General features: G+C 49.4%; 1 protein-coding gene across 1 annotated transcript in view; it reads right to left on the bottom strand.

Moving 5' to 3' along the window:
- Positions 1–1,170: 1,170 nt before the first annotated feature.
- Positions 1,171–17,196, bottom strand: part of MXRA7 (matrix-remodelling associated 7) — a 24,904-nt gene continuing 8,878 nt past the window's right edge. The window contains exons 4-5 of the mRNA XM_009583546.1: positions 16,153–16,252; positions 1,171–1,481 (exon numbers count right to left, since the gene is read on the bottom strand). Coding sequence (XP_009581841.1) covers positions 1,367–1,481; positions 16,153–16,252 — 215 coding nt within the window. The 3' untranslated portion in view covers positions 1,171–1,366. The remainder of the gene's footprint in view (positions 1,482–16,152; positions 16,253–17,196) is intronic.

Raw genomic sequence — 17,196 nt, 5'->3', positions numbered from 1 at the left:
AATTTTCAGACATCAAATTTAGATTAAGTTATGACTTGGTAGTAAAACCAGCTTGATTTCATAATAAATATGCCTTCACCTAAGTGAAAACAATTAGAAGATAAAACTATTCTTATATGTCAAACAGTACAGTGGTATGGAATATACTGTAGTGGGAAACAGTGACCAGATAATGGGATATTTGGTCTTCCAGACTCAAAAGGATTACACAAAATAAAGTGAACCTAATCTTTTAAGAGATCATTCCCTACAGCTGGGTCAGAAAACATTGCCTCCCTTTGTCGGCAGTTATTAAAACTGAGAAAATCCTTCCTGATAATAAAGTATTTAACAGGATTTCATAGGCGAGAGAAGTACAACAGAAGACGTTCAGTGAAAATTACGAATGCTTGTTGATTTACTCCATCCAAACCACCAAGGGTTGGTCAAAACTGTGCAAAATACTTGATAAATTCAGAGAGCTTTCCTGAGTATGTAATTTCCCCACAAAATTTTTTATTTTAGGAGAACAGGACCTGAATTGGACACAATCATCCTTGTAGAAATGCCAGCCACCTTTCTGTACTACTTTTACCAGTATCAAGAGGTGAAGAGATGTTTGTGTTTCCAGGCTGAAGTTAGCTGCTGTTTTCTCAGGCGTGAAGATGAGCTCAACGGGGTCAGCCGGAACCGACTTGGATTTGTTTCAAAAAGCCAGCGTGAAGGAGGACGAAGCGTTCCTTCCAAAGAGATGAGAAAGGCAACTCACCTCTAATCGGCGCACTAATGCCTTGGCTTTGGCTATTCGCTTTCTAGCTGTAGGACTGGAAGCCTCTCTGCCAAGAGAGGTTGTGCAGTCTCCATCCTTGGAGGTTTTCAAGACCTGACAGGATAAAGCTCTTGGCTTCATCTCATAGATGATGCTGCTTTGAGAAGGAGGTTGGACTACAGACCTCCTTAGGTTCCTTCCAACCTGAGTTATTCTATGATTCTATTATTTTCATCCATTTTACATCTATCATCTTTGGCTTTCTTCAGATATCAAACTGATAAAGACTAGGTTTGAAAGTTCATTTTTATAAAGCATGGCCAGAAAAAAGTTGCGAGTTTAACTACTTCGTATGACTGAGACATATGACCCAGCCAGAAAGAGGTAAAAATCTCTGTACGAGATGAAAATATCATGGTAACTCTTCAAGGAAAAATGATAAAAAGGGTGAGAAATTACAAGTCTTTTGAAATATATATCACAGGCCTATATGCATTTGCAAAACAAACTGGAGCTGCAAAATAACTGCCAAAATGTGTTTATAGCACTACAATCTCCAGTGTGCTGCATAATAAGGGCCAAGATGACTTTTGGGCATAGTCTCTACTGGCTGCAAGGTTATATATCATACAGTCTAAGCTGCTCCTTCATGTCTCCTTCAGACATCTCTCCAAATGTGTCACTTTTTTCCTTCATGAGCCTGAAGATGGCAGCCAGCTGCTCTCTCTGAACCCTGTCAAGAAGAAAAGGAGAAGTAGGAATAGCCAGTCCCCAGAAGGCACTTTGAGCAAGAACACCATGGTCAAATGAAACGAAGCCAAACGCAGGTCATTTTACAAGCCTTACTGGCTGCGGGAAATCTACCCATGTGCGATGAGAAAGAGATAGCCTCTGGTTCTCCTTCCTCCACCTTCCCATCTATCCAATCATCCTGCATGTCTCCCTCCATATTCTTTAAATATGGAGACAAAACAGACTGCTTTAACACTAGCTTTGGAGTTTCTTATGGCTTATCTATGCTCAAAGTTTCAGGATAACTTGACATGTGGAATATCATAAAACTAATGTCCCAATTTAGCAGACTGCATAATGAAACTGGATTAAGCTTCATCAATACAGAGTCCTTTCATTCTGTAATGGGAGCATGTAGATACAGAGTAATTCAGCAATAGCTATTAAATTTTAGATGCATACCCTACCTTAGAACTAGAGACTAGACTACCTTCCAGTGCAGACATGACTTTAATCAGCCACTGGAAGATAAGATCACAGATAGAAATCTTCGATTCAAGAGTTCATCTGCCAATGTCAAATGGTGAGATGGACTCATGTAGCCAGTCCAGCAACGAGGTGATCCCAGTGTGGGCAGAGGCTGACTAGTGGACCATCTAGCTCAGATTTCCATCCCTAGAAAGTCCCATAGTAGATGATTAACTCCCTTCTCCCCATAACAGACGATATCCTCATTTTTCCCTAACCTGAAGCAGTTAACCACTGTTGTATGTCCTGAGCACAGAGACTGGTATCTGTCACAGGGCTTTATTTGAGGAAGCTTTATAGGAGGGCTTATATTGGTCATACATCTACTGATCATCACTCAGGGATACAGAAGGGTGGACAGCACAGGAGTGTCATTTGTTTGCAAGTAGCTCATGAACTGATGCAATTGATTTTGATGTCTACAAAATCCTCTTTTAGGGCAAAATGAATGTGCACCTTGGCTCCAGTCAGGGCTGGCTGTGGGCTGGTTCGTTCTCACTGCCGGACTCCTACCTGATTGGGATCAGATTGCAGTATTGCCTAGCACACCTCATACTTGACTCTCCTGTGTGAGATTAAAAGAACTAATGAGGTTGTGGTGTTTTATGGCTGTAACAAGGGAGAAGCAGTTTCTATTACTTCAAGGCTCATTTTGTCCCTACGTGACTGTGGGGCCAGAATTCAGCGATAGCCCAGCAGCTCAGAGCACAGATCTGCCGCAACCCCCGCCCCTCCTGCTTGTTTAGCATCTTGAGACCTCTCCTGGGCTAGAAAGACAGATTCTGGCTTTTACTTCCACACGGTCACCCTGTCAAGAGTCCTCTGTCCCCGTCACAGCCAGCTTTCCGCATAGGACTTTAATACACTGTAATTAATCCATTTAAACGCACGCCATGAGTTAACCTGGGGTAGGCTTCCTGCAAGTCCTGTGTGGACAAGCTATTAGCTGTTCCAGTAACAGGAGGGGTAGAAATACCTATTGACAGGCAAAACCAGGACACAATCTTTGCTTGAAAGAAGAGAGGGCAGCATCAACACATCAGAAGCAACCACACCACAAACAAGATCAATGGAAGGAGACAGTCAGGAACAAGCAGAGGAGCCTTCCCGTGCTGAGCTCCTGCCAAGTGGGGCTGTGCTTTTCCCCTCTCCTGGACTAAGCCCCAGCAGAAGCAGGTACAGCAGGCTGTCCTCCTAGCACCACTGCACCAGGCAGAGCAGGGAAAAAGCAGATCCTGGCAAAAGAAAGCTCCTTTGCCAATTCTGTTCTATCGCAATTAAAATGCAACTGTCCTAAGGCCAAACATATCCTGATAATGATGTGGGATCTTTTGATTATGAAAGCTCTGGCCACAGGCTGTCAAGCGCCTGGATTTGTCTGTCTCTTCTGTAATTTTTTGTGCTCACATGAATAGCATCCAACTGCCCTTTCCAGACGAGAGGAAGGGAAGCACAGTTGTTAGTGATCAATATTTTATTTTAGATCACCGCTGGGCACCAGAGGGCACATTTCCAGTCTAGTGTGAAGAAATTCAATACACAGCTTTGCCTGTGTCTGAAATGCATGCCAGCTGGGAGTGCTCTACACAGGTCTGCATCCCTCGCTCGTTATTTCACAGACATTAACACTGCTGAAATCTCGCCAAAGGCCCCTTTCCTTGTCTCCAAACCTCCACAATCAAGATCACAGACAATATTCACTCTGGTTTTTTAAGTACAACATCAATGCATTTTGGCTCTCCCCTCAACTTTAAATATCATGACTGTGCATTTGAAAAACAGAAATAAAAAAGAGCTGTTACTGCTGTTACTTCTCTGTGCTACCTAATCTACAACAAAGAGAGAGCAAAACAAAGATAAAGAGTGAAAAGAGCCTGGGAAGGAAGAGTAAGGCATCAAAAGCATGAAACTGGTTTCAAAAAGGAGCTTCTCCTATCAAAGGCGACCTTGTAAAACAACTTTGTACTGCTCCAGATTGGGTTTTTTTTGATGATTTCAGATCAAACCTACCCCATTCACAAGTAAAATCATTCTCTTTTCCTGTAAGTGCTGTCCTCAAAACTACTTAGATTAAGGAGGTCAAACAGAATTTTACTTATTGCTGACAAAATAGATTAATTAAGGATTTTCAAAGCAGCCTAATTCTTCTTGATAGGCAATTGAATTTGCATACTTAACTCCCTTAGGCTCTTTTCACACATTTCAGTCCAAGAATGTTACGATTAACTGGAGGTTTGGGGCAGTGAGCCATAGGTATGTTAAAGGAGATCTGCATTTCAGGAACTGCTAGGCATCCACGTTCACAGCAGCTGAACTCCTGGGCAGAGCTCTGCATTTGGGAACATTGCTAATTGCTCCGCTGCAAACAAGACCAGGATCCTCCTGCAACACTGCGTTGCTCCAGCAGAAATAAGGGAAAATCCCTGCCTTTCGCCACTCATCTGACTCTGTTGTTAAGGAAGCCAGTGGAATAATTTATGGGGTAAAAGGCATAGGAGGGCAGAATGTACCTCTAACCTAAAATTCAGATTTTCACCACAAATCTCTTGAGGAAGAAGTTGCAAGCTGCTGGAGGCAGGCAGAACAAGCACAAACCAAATAAACTATTCAAAGGTTTATTGGACCAAACAAAGGCAATTTTTACAGATTCAAGCCACTAGAATTACAGTCCTTTGTATAAGAGCCACCATCAGATACAAAACAAACAAACAAAACAAACAAAAGTAAAAAATACCCAGACAGCCATTTGAGTTGAAGAAATAGTTTGACTCGCTGCCACTAGCAAAAATCTGGACTCAACTATAGACTTTGCTTGATGTACATATTGCCATGTAACTTAAACACAATGTATATAAGGCATTCTTTGCATAGTTGGGTGCTCAGGACACAGAGTCAGCCAGCCAGCACCAAGGGGAGACAGCGGCTGTACCAGCGGGATGTTGAAGCAGAGGGTCCAGATGTGCCTAAATTCATATGCAAACCACTGAAAACGCTTGCAGTTGTCGGCTGGGAAGGGGCAGCCCAGCCTCTTCTAAAGCTGAAGCCTCCTGCTGTTCTTTAAATAAGCCCTTTTATGAAGAGTTTGCCAACCCCAGGCGCTGGAAAGGACAACTGTGTACAAGGTTTCAAGTATCGTCTGCATAGGAATTAAAAAGGAAAAAAAAAAAGGAGCCTGTTGGGTTTCTGATATGTTTGCAGTGTTAGCCAAGAGGCAATTGTCCTGCAGTGAGAGAGAAACTTTGAAGAACACATCCCCACCCAGCCTGGTGTTTCTACAACATCGTTAGAGGACACAGGCCCTCTTCTCACTCTCGCAAACCAGCTGGGTTTGATTTGAAACCTGCTATGTCTGAAGCAGGTATACACGCCCAGCCAAATTCATCTTCTGTATGTGACAGCGCTGAGGAGCAATGCTGAGCTCTGGCTCCAGCAGACAAGCCACAGGGCTAGCAAGAGAAGAGGGCACTGAACAGCAAGCAGGCAGAGGAACGGGGAGGGTGTCTCTTCCAGGACCCCCACAATCTCATCCTGAGCCAGAGGGAACCCCTGATGCCATAGCTACCTCCTTGGGTCTCTCCTAAAGGTGAGAATCCAGATACTAACAGCAGCCAAAGTGTGGTCTCCTAAATCTCCACCACAAGCAGAACAGCTAAACTATCAATCTTCATCACTTCTCAAGTCATTCTGTCTACCTACAGAATCAGCTCTCTGCTAAAATAACTACAGAAGCAAGATTTGAGTCGGTCCAGCTACCATCTGCCATCCCTCACTTGGACCCCACTTTGTCCCTCCACCCCTCAGAATAAAGCAGCATTGTGCAACATTTGAAATCATAGGCAGTTCCCACCCCCAGCAATAAAGAGGAGTTTGGCCCCAGGAAGAAACAACTTGATAGTCTGGTATAAGGTCCAGGCTGGTCTGGGAGAAGAGCTATGGTTCACCCACCCCAATAAAGGAACAACACAGATTCCATGACAGGCCTAATACATGGTAATGAACACAACTAATAGACTCGCTGCATATTTAGTGTCCAATTTGGGTTCTGTTTGGGGGAGAGGGAGGAAGGTTCATCTCCTAGGACATCCCAGTCCCCCAAACACAACTCAAGTCACTGCTTGGGCCCAGCCCCAGTCCATGGAGCCACACAACAGGATCTCCTCACACTTGACACCACAGGAGTTTTTGAAGAACTCAACTTCAGACCAAGAGGGGATCCCAAGTTTTGAGGGTTTATGGATTTCTCTTATGGGTGTGTTTGGTTGGTTTTGGTATTTCTCTCAAGCCTTTAAAGATGCCAAGGGATGCCTTTAGGAGGAGGCTAGGGACAACTTCATATAGTCTTCAGTTCTGCAAAGAGAAACAGGGAGAGAAGAGAAATCATTTCAGTCATTTCACCCCTCAGGTTGGTTCATTATTATTCACATAAATGAGCAGGGGGAAAACTCAGTGTGTGGGGGGGGAAGGCAAGGCAACTTCCCACCTCAGGGCAGAACAAGCTGCTGTTTACAAACCTCATGCCTCTAAGGAGGAAGCACTTTGCTTCATCATCTGCAGCAGGATAGTCGAAACTCAGAAGTGTAAACTCTCTCATCTGGAACCAAGTCTAAGTTACAACCCTTCTGATCTACTGATGAGAGCGGAGAAGCCCAACTAATTGGAAGCTTTCGTTAGCTCCAGGGGTTCCTGCCTCACTGTCCTGTGCAGAGCACCCTTGTCCAGCACAGATTCCTCCTCCCACCTGCAGCCAGATGAGCCAGGAACGAGTACTGGTTTCACAGGGCAGTGTGCCTAAACAGGTCAGTCTTTCTCTATCTTCCTACAGACGTGTCTGTTCAAGGGAAGAAGGCAAAAACCCCAGAATCTCTGCAGGTCGCGGGGCTTCCTTTTGATGGGAAGCTCTCCCAATGTTCCCGGGAAGGAGGGCGAGATGATTAGATGGGTGGGGACATCCAGGCACTCCCTGAGGTCTTGCAGCATGTTGTTAGAAGAGCTAAGGCTAAAAAATGTGCTCCCTTGTTCTCAGCTTGAACCTTTCAGACACTCTGCCCTTACTGCCCCGGCATCTCTCATGGCCCACCATCCACAATGGGAAACACCTGACAGTAGGCTGGGCAGCTGCCCACGGACACAGAGACCTGCACTGATGTAGAGGGAAGCTACAATACACATTGCCTGGGCACTTACAAACACACACAGATGCACCCCAGCCTAATTTCTCCTGAATTCAATAGGGTTCACTGCCCATAACACCTGAGCCCCATTTGAAAGTCCCCGGCTCCTGACAGCCACAGCATGAAGGCAAGTTACAGCCTCATGTCTTCCTCAATCCTGTGCAAAAGGTTGCCTTCTCCAGCAGCCTCACAAGTGCAGCTGGCGACCCGGATCCCGGATGGGAGATACAGGCTGAAGCGTCACGTGGGACCGGGGTTACTCAAACAACACCGCGGAGGCTCAGTGCTGGCCCATTAGGACAAGGAAAGGAAATTCTCCAGAGTGGATAATCGCTCTGCAAGATTCGCAGTGCCAAGGATCAGATCATCCCGGTCAAGTCACGCAAGCGTAATCAGATTTCACGCGCAAGGGCATAAGCTCGTTGCCACGGGAGCCCAGAAGGAGAGGTGCCCTCCAGAATGATGCAGTTGGAGTGGTGAGGGATGGAGAACGTCAGGGAGGGTGGATGGGGCTCAGTTGCAGCCCCTCACAGGGATACTCACCTCCAGGACAGGGCTAGGCCGACAGCTGGGGTGAGAAGATCTTAAACCAAGCATGAACTTAATGGAGGATGTCCGTCAGAGCCATAAATTCCCCATCTGCACAACAGGGATACCCCTTACTGCTCTTGGAGCAAGCTGTGAGCAGGATTAGACTAAAGAGCATGAGACAGTCCGTCACTGGGGACATCAGGGCCGTATAACCCCTCAGGCTGAGAAGCTCTGACATGCTGCCACAGAGCCCGAGAGACTTAATTAGCTTGGGATGGAGGCTGAGAGCTTTGAGCCACTGCTTATCCTTGGCTCTTCCCTCCTTTCCATTCGCCTTGGATGATGAGATCAACCTCGTTGACATGCTTTCCCCTAGCAGCACATCAATCAAACCAGGTTAGAGTCTTGTTTTGCTGGAAGCCCATATCCTCTCTTCAGATACAAATTATCCAAATATCTCTGCTCTGGCCCCAGCTGAAGGCCAAGTCAGTAAATGGTATGATTTGCCAGCTGGACATGGTTCTGTGCAAGGAACAACTGGAGAACAAGGACCTCAGACAGGGCAGGTCCTGGCTTATGAGGGAGGCTGAGGTACTGAAGGTCTCAAAAGACCATGCTTCTCCTGAAGCATGGAAACTGGATGTCCTTCTGATGGCCTCAGAAGGACCTCACTCCAACTCAGCTGTAGCATCAGCATGAGGGCATGGGCATCTTGCCTTTGAGAGCAGACAGCATCCCAGCACTGACAAATGGGGTGGGCTGGTGGCATTCCCATACGTGTTTATCCCTCATGCGTGCAAAATCCGCAGCAGGAGGTCAGGAAATCCTGTAGCCCATCCATAGACCATAGCTTTCCAAAGGAGTCCTGACCCACTCCAAGGAGATCCCAGAGCATCTTGCTGTAACCACCTCTGGCAATCACTCGTGCTCTTTTCAGGAATAGTTTCACTCAGAAAGCTGATTTTCTGAAGTGCGGACCATTCCCAGCTCCTTCACCTGGCAGAGGGAGCAGGTGCTCGGTTTCTCGGGAACATCAGTCCTCTGGTCTGAAATCCTGGCAAGGAGGGCAGATAGCAATCTGGATTTTCAATCCAGACAGGCTAGGATTGACCCTTGAGGATTGAGAGCAGTGAAGAAAGGCCCTGGGTGCTGGGTAGACCTGGCAGTGGGTGGTCAAGCTCTCCCCAGGCAGTTCCCTACCATCTCACTGCTGGGGATGGTCCCATCACCACTGCTTCCCATTTCTCTACCACTGGGGCACCTACCATCTCATTTCTGGTAGTGACCATAACCCAGTCTTGTCCTGGATCAGGGTATTGCAGGAAGAATATGAGGAATGACATACTAAATCTAAGCTTTCCCGGTGGTCCCCAAAGTGTGGGCCAGTTCCTTCAGCCAATAGGTAAAACATAGAGAAAGAGGATTTAAATGCAGAACAGGGAGAGACAGTCAGTGCTTAGAAAAGAGAAGAGCAGGACAGTGAGAGGTACCAAAGGGAGCTTCTATGAACACAAATCCGAAATTCCTCCAGCGGCACATAAAAGTTGAAAGATGTACATGACCTTGGGAAATCCCTACTGCTCCTCAGGAACACCAGAAGCGCAGTTGAGGCTGCCGGAGCCTGCGCGACTGGGGAGCACAAGTCCCATCACCTTCAGGATAGGGGCCAGCGAGGAGTCAGTAGGGTCAGGGACTGCATCACCTCCTGAGCGGACCTTGCCCACCACTGAAGACAGAAGCTTCCCACGTTTCCCAGCCAAAGCAGCAACAGCTGAAGAGGCCAGAGCACAGCCAGGAAGGTGGCTCAAGCTCCCGGACAGCTCAGCCGAGAGGCTACGATCACCTCCTTCAGTCATGTCCCCATCCCCTTGCAACACTCCTGACTCCCCCAGCCAACGCTGCAGCAGTGCGAACAGCCATGGATGGGCCAGTCTGCGCCTTCCTCCATCGCTCAGTGTTTGTGCTCCAGCTCGCTGTCTACCAGTTCGCACGCAGCCTGGTGTGATGCCCCGATTCCCCGCAGCCCTTGGTCTCCCCTGGCCACAGGGGAGCCGCAGGAGAGGCAGAGCCAGGCTCCCAGAGAGTTAGCAGATAGAGAACGGCAAGCTGCCCATGCCGCACAGGATTAAGCAGAAGCAGATGAAGACAAGTTGTGAGCACTGGGTGAGGGAGACACGGAGAAGCAGCCACAAGCTGGGACAATTCAGGACTTGAGCCAAAAGAAAAAACCTGGGAGCTCAAAGCAGAGTTGCTGTTTGGTCTGAAATCTCATCCCAGGGCAGGGTCAGAGATTCACATCCTGCAAAAGCTACTGGGGAGCATGCAAAAGTTTCCCCTCTGGGACAGGAGAGGAGGAGATGAGGAAGGGGCTTCCTGGCCTCCCCTCCCCTGGGTTTCTGAGGGAGGCATCCTGAGTTGCTCAGTTTTTAAAGCTGCTGGGAACTCATGACTCAATCAGATGCTCTATTAATAGGGCCAGAGCTCAACTCCACTGACATCTTGTAGGTCAGAGGACATTTTCCCTGGGGATATGGTGGAGGCAGGGAACAGCACTGGGCCACCAGGAGACTCCCTCCTCTTACAAGCAGAGTCTGGCACCTAAGGAAGGAGCATCAGAGCAGGGGGAGCTCAGCAGGGACCCCGAAACACATAGTGCCCCTTTCCAACAAGAGGCAGGAGGGAACAAAACGTGCCTCATGCACTGCGTGTTTTGTGGCTGAAAGCAGCCTTGCCCATGGTTGGTGCCATTCCTGTGGCTGGTAGCCGCAGTGAAGCAGTGGCCAGCTTGACCTGAGGAGTCCCATGGCCCTAGGCTTTGCGATCGCTTGCTGCTACTCCTCCTCCCTCAGCCCAGGACGACTATCGTGCTGCAGAAGATGAAGAGCAAACAAATAATAAAAACCCAAAGAAAGCCCGAACTTACCAGCTTCCCTCATCCAAAAGAAGCACCATGCTGGACAGGACAGGACAGCAAAGCCGCTGGGTTGGGGGTGAAGGTTAGCAGAAGAGAAGGGAGGAGGAAGAGGCCCAGATCCCATGCTATACAGAGGGGGGGAGCAAGCAAGTGAGCCAGGGCTATGTGATGGCAATGCAAGGGGTGGACAGGGACAGATGCCAATGGAGAGCTCTCCCGAAATGCAATCTCCCCCAGCCCAGTCCACCCACTTATTTTTGGAGGACCAGTAGTGGAGATGTTCAAAATAGGTCAAGGTCTGTCAACAGAGTCATTAAACCCCTGCAGCTGCTTCCTGCCCTTGTGTGCTCGAGAGTTGTCATCACGAGCATTGTCTCGTTCAAAACCGAACTTCAGCACGGTTCTCCCTCAAGCCACAGCTGCATCCCCACTTTGATCTGGGATGTCTGGCAGAGCAGGGCAAGGTCTCTCCTTTCTGTTGTTCCCTAGAGCCAGGGTCTGTCTGGAGCACCCTGCCTTGCTGAAACTCCAGGGTCCAAGACCAGTTTTATTCAGTGCCTCATAACCAAGAGGTACTCTGAACCCAGCTGGGGAGGAGACAGATTTCCGTTGCTAAATTACCACCAAGAAAAGTGTGAGACTTAGAGCCATCCAATTCCCCTTGCATGAATTCCAGCTTGCAGTTGAGCCCTGGGGTTAAGTCTAGCCTGGATTCAAGCAGTGTCTCCTCAACCCACCCATGGCTGGCCAGGAGATGAGAGGAGAGGACTGGGAGGCAGGAGGAGAATTTGCTCCTGGAATGGGTCACCTGGCTGTGGGAACTGAGCCCATTAGCCAAGGAAACTGGGAAGCCAAACCCACCTTCTCAGTCTTACAGAAGTTAGACTGTGGTCTGGGGAATCACCTGCTTCATCCATGAGTGCACCAGCAAACAGCGGAGTGTGTCTGAGCAGTTTGGTAGCATTCACTCAGACCCCGCTCAAGGGGTCTGCAAGGGTGCCCCAGCTGAGGCCCCATGGGGCACCTCTTCCTAAAACCCAGAAACAAGAGAGATGACAGAGAGGAGAGACCTTTCCATAGACCGTCACATGGGATCTGCTCTCCTTTCTCCAGCCAACACACCTAGCGAAGAGTGGCAAGGACAGAGCACAGACAGCTCAACCCCCCAGCATCACTGAGGCCAACCAAGACTGGGGTGGAACCTGCTCTGCCTCATAGAAAGCGAGAACTGAAAGTGGAGACCCAAGGGAGTTGTTTCTTCTGTTTTCTCTTTTACCTTGAGTGGAGCCTTGTTGCAGCTGTTAATGATCAACACAGTCCTGATCATACTCCTTTCTAACTGCAAAAAACCACCACTAACCTCTTCCAACCTTAAGGGAGGTTTGAAAAGAATCATAGAATCATAGAATCATTAAGGTTGGAAAAGACCTCTAAGATCATGGAGTCCAACCATCAACTCAACAGCGCCATGCCTACTAAACCATGTCCCTAAGCGCCTCATCTACACATCTTTTAAATACTTCCAGGGATGGTGACTCAAAAAAAAAAAAAGCAGCTGGCAGAGACCACTTCAATCCATCCATGCGAGCCAGGCCCTGAAGGCACACTGGGGAGCCCTTCCTCTTCCTCTCTCATCTGCCAGGACAGCAACACCTAACAGTCAGCCCTTGTGAGTTGTCTCTCATGCCTACACAACTCAGCCCTGTCTGAACGGGGGCAAGCTGCACCGCTACGAGTCATACTTCTCAGCCTGAACTAGTGCTTTGCCGTGGTACCTACAGTTGGCAGTAGATGGCCAAAAGCCTCAGGTGCAGAAGAGAAGGGTTTGGGAAATACGCTGTGCTGGCTTGACTAAGGGCTGCATCCTTCCCCTGCACTCTTCCCCTTCCTGCCCAGACTATTTTTCTCCCCCAGGGGAGCAAACACTACGTGCTTCTGTTCTAGAAGTACTGGTGACCCACCAGGTGTGATCAAGCACAGCCACCACCCCAGCAGATGTATTTCCCAAGTAGATTTACTGTCCTCCTCCCTCACTGAGAAGTTCCTCTATTTTTCAAGACTGAAGAAGGAAGTTGCATCACTCAGTAAAGGTCACATTCCTTCCCTTTTAGTCCAGATTTAGCACCAGTTTGAAGCCGCAAGACTCAAGTGAATAGTCGGCAAGACAACCACAGCTTCTGGAGTGATGCAGGTTAGAGCAGAAGTGGGTTTTTGCTTAAGTAACCCAATCTACTGCATGCCTGTCCTCTCCTGTCTGAAGTCCTACAGCTCTTCCTGGAAAAGGCAAGGAATTCTTTCAATGGCATCTCCAAAATCAGGGGTCCCCAAATTAAGACTTGTGGACTACTGATCGCTACAACAAGTAGCCTCAAGGGGGCCTGGGGGACCCACTTGCATTTTTGGGGGATGTTGCTTATAGGCTGCTTCATACGGGAACCTGTTGGTCCACGGGAAAACTGGAGGGCTGACAGGGCTAAAAGCAAAGACTGTCTCAGCTTTGGCAACACACCTTAGGACTAACTACCCACTCACTCAGCAGCCCTAATTTTTCAAATCAGGAAACAGAGGTGGTGGTGGGATGTCCAACTTGAGGCATCCAAGATGGAAGAGGTGAGCATCTGAACGCGACAGCCCCCATTCCCCCCGGAGCGCTCATGGAAAGCGAGATGGAGGCAGAGGGGAGCGGACTCATTAATCTGTTATGAGGAGGGAAGGGGGAGGGAGGTGGGGAGGGAGGTGGGACAGGCAGTCAACTGCAGCTCAGAAACAAGCCCTCCCCCAGAAAATGAGACCCAAAAGCAAAAAAAAACACATTAGCAGATGTTATCAGTGGTACCACTACTTCTAAGAAAGAGCGTGTCCTTACCAAAAAGATTTGCAAGAATGTTTGTGGCCGAGGACCTAAGGTACTTGCTACAGGGATGTGAGATCAGAGGTCAGCTCAATCCTGCAACATAAAGGTGGCAAACCTGGGTCACAGCAGATCAGCAGCATGGTCGGGGTGCATGGAGTCGGGGAGAGGGATGGAGCTGCCGAGGGAGAAGGATGCAGGACTGGGCTGAGCCGCTGCGCTCAGCTCGTCTGGGAGCTTACCTGGCAGCAGCCCTGCCCCCTTACACCACCTGCAAGGCCTGAAAGGAAAAGCTGCTGATGCCGCAGTGAAGATTTGGGGGGAAAAAAGTAAGCCAGCAATAAAGCAAAGAAAAAATTCACAAAGCTGCCTTAAAGAAATGAACAACACAAATATGGAAAAGGAGAAAATAAAGGAGCAGTAGGAAAAACATGTCTGCCAATGGCCCTCAGAGTAGAAGGCTGCTGAGAGCCTCCAAGGGACCCCGATGTCCAGGCACTGTCCATCAGTCCTAGGTGCACTGTCCTGCCCTGGGACCGCTACAGACGGACATGATCAACGATGCCTGGGAGGTCCCATGTACCCAGGAAAAGTCCACGAGCCCCCAGAGCTGGTTCTACAGTCCCCATCCCACTGCTGTCCATAGGCAATGTCCCCTCAGTGTCCCCAGACCCCCAGGTGACAGCAGGAGCATTTGTTGCTACAGAGGAACCAGCTGAAGGCCCTACAAGACTCGTGGCCATGAAAACCTGAACAGTGATTGCTCAGCTGGTTTGGATGGAGCTGCTGGTGCAAAGGGTTTAAATTTGCCTGCTGCAGGTAGATTTTTTTTTTTTCCTTCCCCTTCATCAGTGCTTAGCAGGATCCTGAAAAGCAATTCCCACTGAGCCCCACGGGTTTCACTCACATTCACTCAGTTCATTCTACCTCTGCCCTCCCCAAGTGAAAAATACAATGATGCTAACAGACCTGCTTAGCATTTTACAGGCTGGGGGCTCCAGGCATGATAAAGATACAACAAAAGGAGGAAAGCAAACCACATTTTTTCTGACGCCACCAATGCAGAATCAACCCATTGCCAGAGGAAACGGCAGCTCATTTCTGTTGCTGACCCCAGAGCACAGAGCCCTTGCAGTTCTTTGCTCCTGGCAGTGCTACAAGGCAGGTGAAGCCCAAGATTTGTGGACAACTGGGAGCCCAGAAGGCAGGTGAGAAAGGGAAGACATCCCTTGATCGGAAAGTCGGGTTTGACATGGAGAGAACAGCTGTGGGCTGCAGGCTCAGCTAGTGAAGGCAGCCACACAGAGCCCTCTGCACCACCAGAGTCTCCCACAGGACCAGAGTGAGGACATGTCTGTGCCAGCCCTTGGGCAGGTCTCTCTCCTGCTCATGCCACGGAGAGAAAGCCTGGCCAGCCCAGCCGCCAGCAACGTGGAGATGTTGCCCAGAGGCCTCGAGGCCAGGCTTGCCAGGAGGATCATGCCTGATCCAGGGGCAAGGTGCAATCCCTCCATCCTTGCCTTTCCTGCTGCACTCAAGTCTCCACTTAGCCCGTGTCAGGCCTTTATACCATGCCAGTTGTGGTGGTACCCAAACCACGGCATCACAGGCAAGGGGTGACAAATTCCTCCAAATCATCCCAGGAGGTGCACATCGCTGGGTAGAGAATTGAGTCCCACAGCTCTTGGGACAGCAGTGGAGAGAACAACATCTCCCGGGCTTACCTTGAGCCACCACTGGGAAATTGGTTCCCTGCAGCTCGCCCAAGAGGGAAGGGGTGCGAGCTGCACACGTCTGCTAGGGAGCAGCCTGACACAGAGCCTGCTTGTAGGACAAAGCCCTTGGCTGCAGGGTTTGGTGTCTCTGGTTTGGCACGGGGTCTGGGTGCCCGTGGGCTGAAGGACTCCCTCCGCACATAAGCGGAGACTTCACCCTGACAGCACAGACTGGCTTTGGATAGGGCTTTGCAGCTCGAGGCGCAAGGTTGGGTTTGATTTCCCTTGTATAGGCTGGGAAGTCTTTAGCTAGGAAGCTTGTCTTTGGTAACAGGACAGGCTCTTCCTTTCTTCAGGCAGGGCTCAAGCTCAGGAGGATACTTTAGCAAAAAGTGCGAGATGGACAATTCTCTTTCTCTACCAGGGCCACTACATGGCAAATCCCCACCGTCACTTACAGCTGAGGAGCCAGCCCTAGGTACGGACATTCCCAGCCACAGCCCCATCACAGTGAACTCTAAAGCTCCACACTCACTCACTTTGCTCCAGTATTTCTGAGTTATGCCCATGTCCTCAGTTTGGAGGCCATCCACAGGGTAAAGGGAGGGGAAGTAGCTAGAGATCAGGACCTCAACAGATGTAAATCAACGTGGTACTAGTGCGATCAGGGGAACTACACCAGCTTGCATCAGCTTGGTCTAAGGATCCAGAGAAGGAGCTTGAACAGCTCCAAGGGTATATAGGGCCACAGTGTCTTCATCTCCTAAATCCGTGTGACTTTATTTGTTCTCAAAATATTGTTCTCAGAAAGTCCTCCTGGGGCAGAGAGGTCTGGACCATGGTGCAACGAGGTGTTGAGCCCAAGGCTACCAAGGCAGTTTGGGGAGAGAGAGGTCTGCTTCACCTTGCTTCAGGAGGATGCCAACCAGATGGCCTTGGGCAAAAAGGAAAAGGAAACTCACCTTTGTTCTTCCTCGAGTTCTTCTTTGGTCATCATTGACTTGTACTGGTTTCCCCTCAGCTTTCCAGGACTGTATTTAAAAGAGAATGTCTCATCTGCAGCTGGAGAGTGGGAGAGGGAGAGACAAAGAAGAGCAAGAGATTGTGTGAGCCAGAGACCTCCCGAGAGCAACAATCAACAGCAGTGGGCTTGTTTCCTTGAGCTTCTTGCTGACCCCTGCTCCCACGCACGCACCCTAAATGCTATGGCCACCCCAAAAGATACTTCCACAGTCTCCAGAAAGCCTGGGCAGTGTTGGGGAAGCTGTGTGGATTGCGGTGGAGAGCCAAGGTGTTGCTGGCCAGAGGACGGCAGGAGTCCCAGCTGCAGCTAGCACTGGGAACAGGGAAGACTGCTGCGAGTGAGCAGCCCTGCTTGGAAGCAGATACAAGTAAATCCTACAGCACAGGAACCATATGCTATTGCTCTCTTTGGATTCAAAATCTTGCAGGCCCATCTTGGCTTATCAAGACATGCTAATCCTGCCCTGATTAGCTTACAGCATTTTCTGCTTCTCCGCTCCAGACATGCATTCCTCCTCTCTCCCTCTCCTTGTCCAGCAGCCCTTTCCCATGCCGGGGGCTCACAGATGGTGCCACAAGCAGAGCTGTCCCAGGCCACGCAGCCCAGCAGCTCTCCTGCAGTCCTTGACAAAGATTGTGAAAAAAGGAGGTGCCACGCTGCAAATCCCGGGGCTGCAAACAGAGCTGTGCCAAGGGAGCCCCAGGAGCACCAACACAGCTGGGTCCAGGTCCCTCTGTCACCAGCAGACAGACCTGAAGAGGAAACTGAGGTCTCCTTCTCCAGGCCTGGCTGCTCTCCTACCCAGCTCACCAGCCTCAGCCCTGTGCTAATTAGAGCACCGAAGCTCACAGACTCTGAGCCAAAGCCGATCCTTTTCCAATCGGATTTTGTTCGAGCACTATTTGCTTTTAAAAACCTCTCCCCTGCTTGATCTTCCTACGGATGGGAGAAAACAACAGGAGTGGAGGTCAATCCAAAGGGC

Source organism: Fulmarus glacialis, unplaced genomic scaffold (genome assembly GCF_000690835.1).
Source record: "Fulmarus glacialis isolate BGI_N327 unplaced genomic scaffold, ASM69083v1 scaffold1818, whole genome shotgun sequence".
Classification (NCBI taxonomy): domain Eukaryota; kingdom Metazoa; phylum Chordata; class Aves; order Procellariiformes; family Procellariidae; genus Fulmarus; species Fulmarus glacialis.
Note: the sequence above shows the minus strand (reverse complement) of the source record. Positions and strands in the feature narration are given on the sequence as shown.